The sequence below is a fragment of the Oncorhynchus mykiss genome, chromosome 16 (genome assembly GCF_057628025.1).
Source record: "Oncorhynchus mykiss isolate SJ-2025 chromosome 16, ASM5762802v1, whole genome shotgun sequence".
NCBI lineage: Eukaryota > Metazoa > Chordata > Actinopteri > Salmoniformes > Salmonidae > Oncorhynchus > Oncorhynchus mykiss.
The window spans coordinates 5,367,501-5,385,090 of record NC_143037.1 but is presented as its reverse complement, the minus strand read 5'-3'; the positions used below and the strand labels follow the sequence as shown (position 1 = coordinate 5,385,090).

Genomic DNA, 17,590 nt, shown 5'->3' with positions numbered 1-17,590 from the left:
CCTGGTTCAGCGGTCTAACGCACTGCCGCTCAGCGCTAGAGGGTTCACTACAGACCCTGGTTCAGCGGTCTAACGCACTGCAGCTCAGCGCTAGAGGCATCACTGCAGAAACCCTGGTTCAAATCCAGGCTGTATCACATCCGGCTGTGATTGGGAGTCCCGTAGGGCGGGGCGCAATTGGCCCAGCGTCGTCCGGGTTTAACCGGGGTAGGCCGTCATTGTAAATAAGAATTTGTTCTTAACTGACTTGCCTAGTTAAATAAAATAAAAATTATGTAAATGTGTTAACAGCAGGTGAACAGGGTAGGTTCAAAGTTCACACTTAAACCATGGCCAGGTTGGAGGAAGACCGCCTATGGGTTTCATGGGAGATACATTCCTGTAAGATCTCCCCTCGCTGAGGAGTAAAACCTTTTATTAGATAAAGAAATATGAAATATATCCCACTAAATCCCTCTCAGTCTACCAACAGTTAGAGAGCTAACAGGAGAGAGAGAGAGATGAAATATATCCCACTAAATCCCTCTGTCTACCAACAGTTAGAGAGCTAACAGGAGAGAGAGAGAGATGAAATATATCCCACTAAATCCCTCTCAGTCTACCAACAGTTATAGAGCTAACAGGAGAGAGAGAGAGATGAAATATATCCCACTAAATCCCTCAGTCTACCAACAGTTAGAGAGCTAACAGGAGAGAGAGAGAGATGAAATATATCCCACTAAATCCCTCTCAGTCTACCAACAGTTAGAGAGCTAACAGGAGAGAGAGAGAGATGAAATATATCCCACTAAATCCCTCTCAGTCTACCAACAGTTAGAGAGCTAACAGGAGAGAGAGAGAGATGAAATATATCCCACTAAATCCCTCTGTCTACCAACAGTTATAGAGCTAACAGGAGAGAGAGAGAGATGAAATATATCCCACTAAATCCCTCTGTCTACCAACAGTTAGAGAGCTAACAGGAGAGAGAGAGAGATGAAATATATCCCACTAAATCCCTCTGTCTACCAACAGTTAGAGAGCTAACAGGAGAGAGAGAGATGAACTATATCCCACTAAATCCCTCTGTCTACCAACAGTTATAGAGCTAACAGGAGAGAGAGAGAGATGAAATATATCCCACTAAATCCCTCTCAGTCTACCAACAGTTATAGAGCTAACAGGAGAGAGAGAGAGATGAAATATATCCCACTAAATCCCTCTGTCTACCAACAGTTATAGAGCTAACAGGAGAGAGAGAGAGATGAAATATATCCCACTAAATCCCTCTCAGTCTACCAACAGTTATAGAGCTAACAGGAGAGAGAGAGAGATGAAATATATCCCACTAAATCCCTCTCAGTCTACCAACAGTTAGAGAGCTAACAGGAGAGAGAGAGAGATGAAATATATCCCACTAAATCCCTCTCAGTCTACCAACAGTTAGAGAGCTAACAGGAGAGAGAGAGAGATGAAATATATCCCACTAAATCCCTCTGTCTACCAACAGTTAGAGAGCTAACAGGAGAGAGAGAGAGAGAGATGGAATATATCCCACTAAATCCCTCTCAGTCTACCAACAGTTAGAGAGCTAACAGGAGAGAGACAGAGATGAAATATATCCCACTAAATCCCTCTGTCTACCAACAGTTAGAGAGCTAACAGGAGAGAGAGAGAGAGATGAAATATATCCCACTAAATCCCTCTCAGTCTACCAACAGTTATAGAGCTAACAGGAGAGAGAGAGAGATGAAATATATCCCACTAAATCCCTCTGTCTACCAACAGTTATAGAGCTAACAGGAGAGAGAGAGAGATGAAATATATCCCACTAAATCCCTCTCAGTCTACCAACAGTTAGAGAGCTAACAGGAGAGAGAGAGAGAGATGAAATATATCCCACTAAATCCCTCTCAGTCTACCAACAGTTATAGAGCTAACAGGAGAGAGAGAGAGATGAAATATATCCCACTAAATCCCTCTCAGTCTACCAACAGTTATAGAGCTAACAGGAGAGAGAGAGAGATGAAATATATCCCACTAAATCCCTCTGTCTACCAACAGTTAGAGAGCTAACAGGAGAGAGAGAGAGATGAAATATATCCCACTAAATCCCTCTGTCTACCAACAGTTATAGAGCTAACAGGAGAGAGAGAGAGATGAAATATATCCCACTAAATCCCTCTCAGTCTACCAACAGTTAGAGAGCTAACAGGAGAGAGAGAGAGATGAAATATATCCCACTAAATCCCTCTCAGTCTACCAACAGTTAGAGAGCTAACAGGAGAGAGAGAGAGATGAAATATATCCCACTAAATCCCTCAGTCTACCAACAGTTAGAGAGCTAACAGGAGAGAGAGAGAGATGGAATATATCCCACTAAATCCCTCTCAGTCTACCAACAGTTAGAGAGCTAACAGGAGAGAGAGAGAGATGAAATATATCCCACTAAATCCCTCTCAGTCTACCAACAGTTAGAGAGCTAACAGGAGAGAGAGAGAGATGAAATATATCCCACTAAATCCCTCTGTCTACCAACAGTTATAGAGCTAACAGGAGAGAGAGAGAGATGAAATATATCCCACTAAATCCCTCTGTCTACCAACAGTTATAGAGCTAACAGGAGAGAGAGAGAGATGAAATATATCCCACTAAATCCCTCTCAGTCTACCAACAGTTAGAGAGCTAACAGGAGAGAGAGAGAGATGAAATATATCCCACTAAATCCCTCAGTCTACCAACAGTTAGAGAGCTAACAGGAGAGAGAGAGAGATGGAATATATCCCACTAAATCCCTGTGTCTACCAACAGTTAGAGAGCTAACAGGAGAGAGAGAGAGATGAAATATATCCCACTAAATCCCTCTCAGTCTACCAACAGTTAGAGAGCTAACAGGAGAGAGAGAGAGATGAAATATATCCCACTAAATCCCTCTCAGTCTACCAACAGTTATAGAGCTAACAGGAGAGAGAGAGAGATGAAATATATCCCACTAAATCCCTCTGTCTACCAACAGTTAGAGAGCTAACAGGAGAGAGAGAGAGATGAAATATATCCCACTAAATCCCTCTCAGTCTACCAACAGTTAGAGAGCTAACAGGAGAGAGAGAGAGAGAGATGGAATATATCCCACTAAATCCCTCTCAGTCTACCAACAGTTATAGAGCTAACAGGAGAGAGAGAGAGATGAAATATATCCCACTAAATCCCTCTCAGTCTACCAACAGTTATAGAGCTAACAGGAGAGAGAGAGAGATGAAATATATCCCACTAAATCCCTCTCAGTCTACCAACAGTTAGAGAGCTAACAGGAGAGAGAGAGAGATGAAATATATCCTACTAAATCCCTCTCTGTCTACCAACAGTTAGAGAGCTAACAGGAGAGAGAGAGAGATGAAATATATCCCACTAAATCCCTCTGTCTACCAACAGTTATAGAGCTAACAGGAGAGAGAGAGAGATGAAATATATCCCACTAAATCCCTCTCAGTCTACCAACAGTTAGAGAGCTAACAGGAGAGAGAGAGAGATGAAATATATCCCACTAAATCCCTCTCAGTCTACCAACAGTTAGAGAGCTAACAGGAGAGAGAGAGAGATGAAATATATCCCACTAAATCCCTCTCAGTCTACCAACAGTTAGAGAGCTAACAGGAGAGAGAGAGAGATGAAATATATCCCACTAAATCCCTCAGTCTACCAACAGTTAGAGAGCTAACAGGAGAGAGAGAGAGATGGAATATATCCCACTAAATCCCTCTCAGTCTACCAACAGTTAGAGAGCTAACAGGAGAGAGAGAGAGATGAAATATATCCCACTAAATCCCTCTCAGTCTACCAACAGTTAGAGAGCTAACAGGAGAGAGAGAGAGATGAAATATATCCCACTAAATCCCTCTGTCTACCAACAGTTATAGAGCTAACAGGAGAGAGAGAGAGATGAAATATATCCCACTAAATCCCTCTGTCTACCAACAGTTATAGAGCTAACAGGAGAGAGAGAGAGATGAAATATATCCCACTAAATCCCTCAGTCTACCAACAGTTAGAGAGCTAACAGGAGAGAGAGAGAGATGGAATATATCCCACTAAATCCCTCTGTCTACCAACAGTTAGAGAGCTAACAGGAGAGAGAGAGAGATGAAATATATCCCACTAAATCCCTCTCAGTCTACCAACAGTTAGAGAGCTAACAGGAGAGAGAGAGAGATGAAATATATCCCACTAAATCCCTCTCAGTCTACCAACAGTTATAGAGCTAACAGGAGAGAGAGAGAGATGAAATATATCCCACTAAATCCCTCTGTCTACCAACAGTTATAGAGCTAACAGGAGAGAGAGAGAGATGAAATATATCCCACTAAATCCCTCTCAGTCTACCAACAGTTAGAGAGCTAACAGGAGAGAGAGAGAGATGAAATATATCCCACTAAATCCCTCTGTCTACCAACAGTTATAGAGCTAACAGGAGAGAGAGAGAGATGAAATATATCCCACTAAATCCCTCTCAGTCTACCAACAGTTAGAGAGCTAACAGGAGAGAGAGAGAGATGAAATATATCCCACTAAATCCCTCTCAGTCTACCAACAGTTATAGAGCTAACAGGAGAGAGAGAGAGATGAAATATATCCCACTAAATCCCTCTCAGTCTACCAACAGTTAGAGAGCTAACAGGAGAGAGAGAGAGATGGAATATATCCCACTAAATCCCTCAGTCTACCAACAGTTATAGAGCTAACAGGAGAGAGAGAGAGATGAAATATATCCCACTAAATCCCTCTGTCTACCAACAGTTAGAGAGCTAACAGGAGAGAGAGAGAGATGAAATATATCCCACTAAATCCCTCTCAGTCTACCAACAGTTATAGAGCTAACAGGAGAGAGAGAGAGATGAAATATATCCCACTAAATCCCTCTCAGTCTACCAACAGTTATAGAGCTAACAGGAGAGAGAGAGAGATGAAATATATCCCACTAAATCCCTCTCAGTCTACCAACAGTTATAGAGCTAACAGGAGAGAGAGAGAGATGGAATATATCCCACTAAATCCCTCTGTCTACCAACAGTTAGAGAGCTAACAGGAGAGAGAGAGAGATGAAATATATCCCACTAAATCCCTCTGTCTACCAACAGTTAGAGAGCTAACAGGAGAGAGAGAGAGATGAAATATATCCCACTAAATCCCTCTCAGTCTACCAACAGTTAGAGAGCTAACAGGAGAGAGAGAGAGATGAAATATATCCCACTAAATCCCTCTGTCTACCAACAGTTATAGAGCTAACAGGAGAGAGAGAGAGATGAAATATATCCCACTAAATCCCTCTGTCTACCAACAGTTAGAGAGCTAACAGGAGAGAGAGAGAGATGAAATATATCCCACTAAATCCCTCTCAGTCTACCAACAGTTAGAGAGCTAACAGGAGAGAGAGAGAGAGATGGAATATATCCCACTAAATCCCTCTGTCTACCAACAGTTATAGAGCTAACAGGAGAGAGAGAGAGATGAAATATATCCCACTAAATCCCTCTCAGTCTACCAACAGTTATAGAGCTAACAGGAGAGAGAGAGAGATGAAATATATCCCACTAAATCCCTCTCAGTCTACCAACAGTTATAGAGCTAACAGGAGAGAGAGAGAGATGAAATATATCCCACTAAATCCCTCTCAGTCTACCAACAGTTATAGAGCTAACAGGAGAGAGAGAGAGATGAAATATATCCCACTAAATCCCTCTCAGTCTACCAACAGTTAGAGAGCTAACAGGAGAGAGAGAGAGATGAAATATATCCCACTAAATCCCTCTGTCTACCAACAGTTAGAGAGCTAACAGGAGAGAGAGAGAGATGAAATATATCCCACTAAATCCCTCTCAGTCTACCAACAGTTATAGAGCTAACAGGAGAGAGAGAGAGATGAAATATATCCCACTAAATCCCTCTGTCTACCAACAGTTAGAGAGCTAACAGGAGAGAGAGAGATGAAATATATCCCACTAAATCCCTCAGTCTACCAACAGTTATAGAGCTAACAGGAGAGAGAGAGAGATGAAATATATCCCACTAAATCCCTCTGTCTACCAACAGTTAGAGAGCTAACAGGAGAGAGAGAGAGATGAAATATATCCCACTAAATCCCTCTGTCTACCAACAGTTAGAGAGCTAACAGGAGAGAGAGAGAGATGAAATATATCCCACTAAATCCCTCTCAGTCTACCAACAGTTAGAGAGCTAACAGGAGAGAGAGAGATGAACTATATCCCACTAAATCCCTCTGTCTACCAACAGTTAGAGAGCTAACAGGAGAGAGAGAGAGATGAAATATATCCCACTAAATCCCTCTGTCTACCAACAGTTAGAGAGCTAACAGGAGAGAGAGAGAGATGGAATATATCCCACTAAATCCCTCTCAGTCTACCAACAGTTAGAGAGCTAACAGGAGAGAGAGAGAGATGGAATATATCCCACTAAATCCCTCTGTCTACCAACAGTTATAGAGCTAACAGGAGAGAGAGAGAGAGAGATGGAATATATCCCACTAAATCCCTCTGTCTACCAACAGTTATAGAGCTAACAGGAGAGAGAGAGAGATGAAATATATCCCACTAAATCCCTCTCAGTCTACCAACAGTTAGAGAGCTAACAGGAGAGAGAGAGAGATGAAATATATCCCACTAAATCCCTCTCAGTCTACCAACAGTTAGAGAGCTAACAGGAGAGAGAGAGAGATGAAATATATCCCACTAAATCCCTCTGTCTACCAACAGTTATAGAGCTAACAGGAGAGAGAGAGAGATGAACTATATCCCACTAAATCCCTCTCAGTCTACCAACAGTTATAGAGCTAACAGGAGAGAGAGCTGAGGCTTATGTCAGCTGTCTTATTCGTCTCTCAAAGGGCCGATGGGCATAAAACCCTTCTGTTCACCTTTGTCTCCGGCAGTCTGTCTGTATGTCTGAAGGAGCCTAGGGCAAGAACCTGCTTCTTTGTCCCTGTTCGTATCCCATAACACCCTCTCACAGAGTTATCTCCCTGTTCCTATCCCATAACACCCTCTCACAGAGTTCTCTCCCTGTTCATATCCTATAACACCCTCTCACAGAGTTCTCTCCCTGTTCATATCCCATAACACCCTCTCACAGAGTTCTCTCCCTGTTCGTATCCCATAACACCCTCTCACAGAGTTCTCTCCCTGTTCGTATCCCATAACACCCTCTCACAGAGTTCTCTCCCTGTTCGTATCCCATAACACCCTCTCACAGAGTCCTCTCCCTGTTCGTATCCCATAACACCCTCTCACAGAGTTCTCTCCCTGTTCGTATCCCATAACACCCTCTCACAGAGTTGCTATCCTGGGGCTATGTACACACAATGTTCAACTTAGAATGACATGTTTTAAATGTTTATTTAGGTTCTTACTGTATTGTTCAGTGTATTGTAGTAAACTGTCCGACACGTGGTTTTCACAACACGTTCATTTAAATATTTCTCTCATCACCCGAGTGGTAGTTTTAATCAAAGCCTTATTTAGTGTCTCTAGTACTCCGTTGTTCTCATAGTTTATACCCTCCAACAACTGCACAACGACAGTTAACCCTTCCACTAACCTTGTCCGTAGCCCTACTCAGTGGTCTTGTTAACCGTAGCCCTACTCAGTGGTCTTGTTAACCCTTCCACTAACCTTAACCGTAGCCCTACTCAGTGGTCTTGTTGACCGTAGCCCTACTCAGTGGTCTTGTTAACCGTAGCCCTACTCAGTGGTCTTGTTAACCGTAGCCCTACTCAGTGGTCTTCTTGACCGTAGCCCTACTCAGTGGTCTTGTTAACCGTAGCCCTACTCAGTGGTCTTGTTAACCGTAGCCCTACTCAGTGGTCTTGTTGACCGTAGCCCTACTCAGTGGTCTTGTTGACCGTAGCCCTACTCAGTGGTCTTGTTGACCGTAGCCCTACTCAGTGGTCTTGTTGACCGTAGCCCTACTCAGTGGTCTTGTTAACCGTAGCCCTACTCAGTGGTCTTGTTGACCCTTCCACTAACCTTAACCGTAGCCCTACTCAGTGGTCTTGTTGACCGTAGCCCTACTCAGTGGTCTTGTTAACCGTAGCCCTACTCAGTGGTCTTGTTAACCGTAGCCCTACTCAGTGGTCTTGTTAACCGTAGCCCTACTCAGTGGTCTTGTTGACCGTAGCCCTACTCAGTGGTCTTGTTAACCGTAGCCCTACTCAGTGGTCTTGTTGACCGTAGCCCTACTCAGTGGTCTTGTTAACCGTAGCCCTACTCAGTGGTCTTGTTAACCGTAGCCCTACTCAGTGGTCTTGTTGACCGTAGCCCTAGTCAGTGGTCTTGTTAACCGTAGCCCTACTCAGTGGTCTTGTTAACCGTAGCCCTACTCAGTGGTCTTGTTGACCGTAGCCCTACTCAGTGGTCTTGTTGACCGTAGCCCTAGTCAGTGGTCTTGTTGACCGTAGCCCTACTCAGTGGTCTTGTTAACCGTAGCCCTACTCAGTGGTCTTGTTGACCGTAGCCCTACTCAGTGGTCTTGTTAACCGTAGCCCTACTCAGTGGTCTTGTTAACCGTAGCCCTACTCAGTGGTCTTGTTAACCCTTTCACTAACCTTGACCGTAGCCCTACTCAGTGGTCTTGTTAACCGTAGCCCTACTCAGTGGTCTTGTTGACCGTAGCCCTACTCAGTGGTCTTGTTAACCGTAGCCCTACTCAGTGGTCTTGTTAACCGTAGCCCTACTCAGTGGTCTTGTTGACCGTAGCCCTACTCAGTGGTCTTGTGGTTAGGGTGTCTGCCCTGAGAACAGAAGAGTTGTGAGTTCAATCCCAAAGACTGTTAAAATGGGACTGCTGCGTCTCTACTTAGCGTTACGGATTGGGGGTAAGGCCCTGTGGTAGACTAGTGTCCTGTCAGGGGGTGTCCTCCTTCAAGCTGTCTCCCTACAGAAACAGGAGATAGACTAGTGTCCTGTCCAGGGGGTGTCCTGGTACATCAAGCTGTCTCACTACAGAAACAGGAGATAGACTAGTGTCCTGTCAGGGGGTGTCCTCCTTCAAGGTGTCTCCCTACAGAAACAGGAGATAGACTAGTGTCCTGTACATCAAGCTGTCTCACTACAGAAACAGGAGATAGACTAGTGTCCTGTCCAAGGGGTGTACTGTACATCAATCTGACTAGTGTCCTGTCCAGGAGGTGTCCTGTCCAGGGGGTGTCCTGTACATCAAGCTGTCTCACTACAGAAACAGGAGATAGACTAGTGTCCTTTCCAGGGGGTGTCCTGTACATCAAGCTGTCTCACTACAGAAACAGGAGATAGACTAGTGTCCTGTCCAGGGGGTGTCCTGTCCAGGGGGTGTCCTGTACATCAAGCTGTCTCACTACAGAAACAGGAGATAGACTAGTGTCCTGTCCAGGGGGTGTCCTGGTACATCAAGCTGTTTCACTACAGAAACAGGAGATAGACTAGTGTCCTGTCCAGGGGGTGTCCTGGTACATCAAGCTGTCTCACTACCTATTTATCTCCCTAGACTCTGTCGCTGATATGTGTTTCTCTCCCAAGTCACTGTGTCTCTTCAATTACAATAATCATAGATGTGATCCTCCACTTCACAGCCAATGGCAGAGCTACTCCTTCCTCCTCTCTTCCACAGCCAATAGCAGGGCTCCTTGTTGCTACCCTCTGGGCTCTGCTTCCCTCTCTGCTTCTACTCTATTTACACATCATCATAGATGATAGCTACTGCCGCTGCACCACTCTTCAGTAGCCCGCAGTGCTGTATTCCCTGGGCACTGTTTTCACAGGGAGAAGGGGGGTTCTTATGAATGTATTATGAATGTATGTATGCCAAGTTCATTCAGCTCTGCCCCCAGGATACAACTAAAAAAAAAACAGCATAGTTTTAACTATAATAACTATAATTCTAAATTCTAAATTATAAAATTATATAATTATAAAACTATAATTCTGTAAAATCTCTAAGATGTAAGACTCTTCTCTAAAACATATATATATATATATATATATATATATATATATATATATATATATATATATATATATATATATATATATATATATATATATATATATATATATATATATATATATATATATGTATATGTATGTATATATATGTATATATATATATATATATATGTGTGTGTGGTTTTCATAGATGTATGAATGCCAGATAGGATTTAGAGGTACTACAATTACAGGCGTACAGTATGCTGTTATAATCTCCACCCGGCACAGCCAGAAGAGGACTGGCCACCCCTCATAGCCTGGTTCCTCTCTACTCGGCACAGCCAGAAGAGGACTGGCCACCCCTCATAGCCTGGTTCCTCTCTACCCGGCACAGCCAGAAGAGGACTGGCCACCCCTCATAGCCTGGTTCCTCTCTACCCGGCACAGCCAGAAGAGGACTGGCCACCCCTCATAGCCTGGTTCCTCTCTACCCGGCACAGCCAGAAGAGGACTGGCCACCCCTCATAGCCTGGTTCCTCTCTACCCGGCACAGCCAGAAGAGGACTGGCCACCCCTCATAGCCTGGTTCCTCTCTAGGTTTCTTCCTAGGTTTTGGCCTTTCTAGGGAGTTTTTCCTAGCCACCGTGCTTCTACACCTGCATTGCTTGCTGTTTGGGGTTTTAGGCTGGGTTTCTGTACAGCACTTTGCTGATATCAGCTGATGTACGAAGGGCTATATACATACATTCTGATGTAGAAAGGGCTTTATACATGTATTTGATTTGATTTGAGTGTGCTACATGACATATGCAACAACAACAAAAAATGTATATAATTGAAAGCCACAATATGTAACATTTTCGTGCGACCTGGAAAAATTTGCATAGAAATCTGAGTTATAGATGTCAAGTCTAAGACGCAGTAGATCTGTTCTATGCGCTCTGTTTCTATGCTTTCCCCCCATTTCTCCAGTTTTATAGATCGGTCTTTTACTTGTGGCTTCAAACAGACGAAACACAAATTATGAACAAAAATATAAACACGCAACAATTTCACTGATTTTACTAAAGTTACAATTCATATAAAGGAAATCAGTCAATTGAAATATATTAATTAGGCCCTAATCTATGGATTTAACATGACTGGGAATGCAGATGTGCATCTGATGGTCACAGATTCTTTAAGAAAATTGGTATTTTTATCATTGTAAATAAGAATTGGTTCTTAACTGACTTTAAAAAATAAAATGAAATATTTGTGTTCAAATTTTCATAGATAAAATGCAATTATGCCTGCCCATACCATATCCCCATCCCCATCCATTGGGCACTCTGTTCACAACGTTGACATCAGCAAACCGCTCACCCACACCACGCCATACATGCGGTCTGCAGTTGTGAGGCCGGTTGGAGGCGCTGCAAAATTCTCTAAAACAACGTTGGAGCCGGCTTATGGTAGAGAAAGGAACATTCAAATCTCTGGCAACAGCTCTGGTGGACCTTCCTGCAGTCAGCATTTTGCATCCTCCCTCAAAACTTGAGACATCTGTGTTATTGTGTTGTGTGACAAAATTGCACATTTTAGTGGCCTTTTTTTGTCCTCAGCACAAGGTGCACCTGTGTAATGATCATTAATCAGCCTCTTGATATGACACACCTGTCAGGTGGATGGATCACTAAAAGGGATGAAAACACATTTTTTGCACAACATTTGAGAGAAATAAGCTTTTTGTGTATATGGGCAAAAACATTTATAAATGTATTTTCTGCTCCTTAAATGTTTTACATTGATATTTGTGTTCAGTGTATTTCACAGCGGTTTAAATGGTACTGAATTTTAGCATCCAGGAAATGGCGTAGCGATTTATGGATACCGTGGTACATCTTTAACATATAGTAGTGGATGAGATGGACTGATGAGGTAAACTACATGACCAAAAGTATGTGGACACCTGCTAGTCAAACATCTCATTCCCAAAAGCACACATTGTTTTACCACATTAATATAACAGCCTCCAACTCTTCTGAGAAGGATTTTTATGTGCTTGGGCGGTTCTTTTTCATGAGCTTGTGTGGTCTACCACTTCACGGCTAAGCCGTTGTTGCTCTTACACGTTTCCACTTCACAATAACAGCACTTACAGTTCACCAGGGCAGAAATGTGATGAACTGCCATTTTTGGAAAGGTGGCATGCTAGGACGGTGCCACGTTGAAAGTCACTGAGCTCTTCAGCACGGGTCATTCGCCTGCCAATGTTTTTTATTTTACCTTTATTTAACTAGGCAAGTCAGTTAATAAAGAACAAATTCTTATTTTCAATGACGGCCTAGGAACAGTGGGGTTAACTGCCTGTTCAGGGGGCAGAACGACAGATTTGTACCTTGTCAGCTCGGGGGTTTGAACTTGCAACGCTCTAACCACTAGGCTACCCTGCCGCCCTGCTATGGAGATTTGCATGGCTGTGTGCTCCATTTTATACGCCTGTCAGCAACGGGTGTGGCTGAAATAGCCGAATCCACTAATTTGAAGGGGTGTCCACATACTTTTGTGTATATGGTGTATGTTTTAGCTGGGATTGTCTATGCACACTACACCATAGAAATAGAATGGTTTTACATCCTGTTTGGCTCCTACAGGTACACCCGCAATGGCTGCCAGTCCAACCATGACGCCATCATCATTTTGAATGGGAAAACCCAATCTATGGATTGTGTTTCTATGTTAAGCACCACCTAACTGCGTAGGGCAGACAGCAGGGTGCAGAGAGAGACGGAGTGTGAATACTGTGACAGTGTTATATATGACATCATTGGGTCATACCTGCCCTCTGCTGGTGGAATGTGGAAGTGCAAGATGGAAAAAACACGATTACAAGGCATTATGTACTTATCAAGTCAACACACACACACACACACACACACACACACACACACTTTCATTGGCGTGGGGGCCTAAAAATGTATTTCCATTCAAAATAGTATAATCCCTAACCTCTAACCTTACCCTATACCCTAACCCTATACCCTAACCCTATACCCTAACCCTAACCACTAACCTTACCCTATACCCTAACCCTATACCCTAACCCTATACCCTATACCCTATACCCTATACCCTATACCCTAACCCTATACCCTATACCCTAACCCTATACCCTAACCCTATACCCTAACCCTATACCCTAACCACTAACTTTACCCTATACTCTAACCCTATACCCTATACCCTAACCTTACCCTAACCTTACCCTATACCCTAACCCTATACCATATACCCTAACCCGATACCCTAACCTTACCCTATACCCTAACCTTACTCTAACCCTATACCCTAACCCTATACCCTAACCCTATACCCTAACCCTATACCATAACCCTATACCCAAACCCTATACCCTAACCCTATACCCTATACCCGATACCCTAACCCTATACCCTATACCCTAACCCTATACCCTATACCCTATACCCTAACCCTATTCCCTATACCCTAACCCTATACCCTATACCCTAACCCTATACCCAAACCCTATACCCTAACCCTATACCCTATACCCTATACCCTAACCCTATACCCTAACCCTATACCCTATACCCTATACCCTAACCCTATTCCCTATACCCTATACCCTATACCCAAACCCTAACCCTATACCCTATACCCTAACCACTTACCTTAATTGTAACCCGAACCATAATTGTAACTGTCTCTTATCCCTAAGATTAAATTAGACTTTTTCCTCACAGGGAATCTGGGAAATGTCCCCACGAGGGAGAATTTTCCTTGTTCTACTGTCCTTGTGAGGATAGTTATAGAAGCACACACCTCAGCTCTCACTAAGCCTACAATACACACACACAACTCTCTCTCTCTCTCTCTGTCTCTCTCTCTCTCTCTCTCTGTTTCTCTCTCTCTCTCTCCCTCTCAATCTCCCGCTCTCTCCCTCTCTCTCCCTCTCTCTCCCTCTCACTCACTCACTCACTCACTCACTCTCTCACTCTCTCACTCTCTCACTCTCTCTGAAATCAACTCAATGACAACAAATCAGTCAAATTCTAACCTAGCAGGACTGGAGCAGAATGTTCAACTGGAAAAGTTTCCACACCTTAATAATCACTGTCAAGTGCACTCAATTGCGTATTGAAATAAATGTGTTCCTAGAGAGAACAATGGGTTACTTTAGTTAAATAAATGTTAAATTAAAAATAAATCAATTAAATACTATACAATACTATACAATTGAGTACCAGCCAAGAAGTAGATCTGGCCTTATTCTATTGAAGTGGTTAAGATGCGACTGGTACGTGATGGTGGAGAAGCTAGTCTCTGTAATTCAAGTGCTTCTACACCTGCATTGCTTGCTGTTTGAGGGTTTTAGGCTGGGTTTAGGCTGGGTTTCTGTACAGCACTTTGAGATTTCAGCTGATGTAAGAAGGGCTTTATAAATACATTTGATTTGATTTGACCTGTGTGCAAAGCTGTCATCAAAGCTGTCATTTGAAGAATCTCAAAATGTAAAATATTTTTTGTTTTTTGTTTTACACTTTTATGGTTACTACATGATTCCATATGTGTTATCTCATCGTTTTGATGTCTTCACTATTATTTTACAAAATAAAATTAAAAACCCTGGAATAAGTAGGTGTGTCCAAACTTTTGACTGGTACTGTAGGTGTATATGACACTGGTCCAATATAGCGACATAGTGGTAACCATACCTGGGTGTAGGGTCACAGGGTGCAGGGGTGGAGATGGTGTCCTCTTCACGGGGTGGAGGTTGAGGTAGGGAGGCTGGGGATTCTGTCAGGGGTTCAGAGAATGTAGTGGTGGTGAGTGTGGTGTCCCGACTCTCAGAGGGTGTAGGTACAGGTAGAGGCGGGACAACCGGGGTTGCTGCAAGAGCTGCAGGTGGGGAAGAAGCCTGGGCTGGTGGGGAAGAAGCCTGGGCTGGTGGGGAAGAAGCCTGGGCTGGTGGGGAAGAAGCCTGGGCTGGTGGGGAAGAAGACTGGGCTGGTGGGGAAGAAGCCGGAGTTTCTGGGGCTTCTGCTGGAGCCTGGGGGGTTGCAGGAAGTGGAGTGCCGGGCTCAGTCGACTGGAGCTCTGGGGGCAGCCTCTCTTGAGGAGTGGGAGGAGGGGTGGGAAAATCTTCCTGAAGGTAGGGAGGGAGGGCAGGAGGGTACTGGAAGACTTGTCCAGGAGACGTGGGAGGAGGTGGGGAGGAGGTGACAGGGGGAGGAGGAGGGGAGGAGGTGGCAGGGGGAGGAGGTGGGGAGGAGGTGACAGGGGGAGGAGGAGGGGAGGAGGTGACAGGGGGAGGAGGTGGGGAGGAGGTGGCAGGGGGAGGAGGTGGGGAGGAGGTGGCTGGGGGAGGAGGTGGGGAGGAGGTGACAGGGGGAGGAGGTGGGGAGGAGGTGACAGGGGGAGGAGGTGGGGAGGAGGAGGTGAAAGAAGGAGGCTTACTCCTCTCCTCAGTCTGCTCAGCCTCTGTCAGGGAGGACCTGGACAGAACAGGAGGGAGACACGTGGATTAACAAACTACACACAAAAACATACACATAATTGTTGGCTGTTTGGTTTGGTACAGTGTGGTAATGGTGTGGTGTGGTATGGTATAGTGTGGTATGCTATAGTGTGGTATAGTATAGCATTGTGTGGTATGGTGTGGTATAGTGTGGTATTGTGTGGTATAGTATAGTGTGGTATGGTGTGGTGCAGTGTGGTATGGTGTGGTGTCGTAAGGTATAGTGTGGTATAGTATGGTACAGTGTGGTATAGTAGAGTGTGGTACAGTATAGTGTGGTATAGTGTAGTATTGTGTGGTATGGTGTGGTATGGTATAGTGTGGTATGGTATGGTTTGGTATTGTGTGGTATGGTTTGGTGTGGTATGGTTTGGTATAGTGTGGTATGGTGTGGTATGGTTTGGTTTAGTGTGGTATGGTGTGGTATGGTATGGTGTGGTATGGTATGGTTTGGTATGGTGTGGTATGATATAGTGTAGTATGGTGTGGTATGATATGTGTGGTATGGTGTGGTATAATGTGGTATGCTGTGTGTTTGGTGTGGTTTGGTTTGGCATGGTGTGGTATGGTTTGGCATTGTGTGATATGGTTTGGTATAGTGTGGTATGGTTTGGTGCAGTGTGGTATAGTGTGGTATGGTTTGGTATTGTGTGGTTTTGTGTAGTGTGGTATAGTGTGGTATGGTTTGGTGTAGTGTGATATGGTGTGGTATGGTTTGGTATTGTGTGATATGGTTTGGTGTGGTATGGTCTGGTATGGTATGGTTTGGTATAGTGTGGTATGGTGTGCTATGGTATGGTACGGTGTGGTATGGTCTGATATGGTGTGGTATGGTATGGTTTGGTATGTGTGGTATAGTGTGGTATGGTATGTTATAGTGTGGAATGGTTTGGTATGGATATGGTATAGTGTGGTATGGTATAGTGAGGCATGGTTTCGTATGGTTTGGTATGGTGTGGTGTGGTTTGGTTTGGTATAGTGTGGTATGGTATGTTATAGTGTGGTATGGTTTGGTATGGATATGGTATAGTGTGGTATGGTATAGTGTGGTATGGTATAGTTTGGGTTGGTATGGTGTGGTTATGGTATAGTGTGGTTGTGGTCTAGTAAGTTGTGGTGTGGTATGGTATAGTGTGGTGTGGTTTTGTGTGGTGTGGTATGGTATAGTGTGGTATGGTATAGTGTGGTATGGTAGAGAGTGGTGTGGTATAGTGTGGTGTGGTATAGTGTTCTATAGTGTGGTGTGGTGTGGTATGGTATAGCCTATATATAGTGTGATATGGTATGTTGTAGTATAGTGTGGTATGTTGTGGTATGTTATAGTGTGGAGTGGTGTGGTATAGTGTGGTGTGGTATAGTGTGGTATGGTATAGTGTGGTATGGTATAGTGTGGTATGGTATAGTGTGGTATGCTGTATTGTGGTGTGGTATGGTATAGTGTGGTATGGTGTGGTTTTGTGTGGTATGGTGTGTATTTGGTGTGGTATGGTTTGGTTTGGTATGGTGTAGTGTGGAGTGGTGTGGTATAGTGTGGTGTGGTATAGTGTGGTATGGTATAGTGTGGTATGGTATAGTGTGGTATGGTATAGTGTGGTATGCTGTATTGTGGTGTGGTATGGTATAGTGTGGTATGGTGTGGTTTTGTGTGGTATGGTGTGTATTTGGTGTGGTATGGTTTGGTTTGGTATGGTGTAGTGTGGAGTGGTGTGGTATAGTGTGGTGTGGTATAGTGTGGTATGGTATAGTGTGTAATGGTATAGTGTGGTATGGTATAGTGTGGTATGGTATAGCGTGGTATGTTATAGTGTGGTGTGCTGTATTGTGGTGTGGTGTGGTATAATGTGGTATGCTGTGTGTTTGGTGTGGTTTGGTTTGGCATGGTGTGGTATGGTTTGGCATTGTGTGATATGGTTTGGTATAGTGTGGTATGGTTTGGTGCAGTGTGGTATAGTGTGGTATGGTTTGGTATTGTGTGGTTTTGTGTAGTGTGGTATCGTGTGGTATGGTTTGGTGTAGTGTGATATGGTGTGGTATGGTTTGGTATTGTGTGGTTTGGTATGGTGTGGTATGGTTTGGTATTGTGTGGTATGGTTTGGTGTGGTATGGTCTGGTATGGTAT

General features: G+C 43.9%; 1 protein-coding gene across 12 annotated transcripts in view; it reads right to left on the bottom strand.

Annotated features, from left to right (window-relative positions):
• The window catches only part of LOC110491279 (transforming acidic coiled-coil-containing protein 2), a 212,832-nt gene that overhangs the window by 80,097 nt on the left and 115,145 nt on the right, over nt 1-17,590 (bottom strand). For 9 of the 12 annotated variants that reach the window (XM_090201791.1, XM_090201784.1, XM_090201787.1 and 6 more), the window contains one exon: nt 14,669-15,448. In XM_090201791.1, coding sequence (XP_090057917.1) covers nt 14,669-15,448 — 780 coding nt within the window. The remainder of the gene's footprint in view (nt 1-14,668; nt 15,449-17,590) is intronic. The other 3 variants (XM_090201792.1, XM_090201803.1, XM_090201804.1) reach the window with 1 other exon arrangement.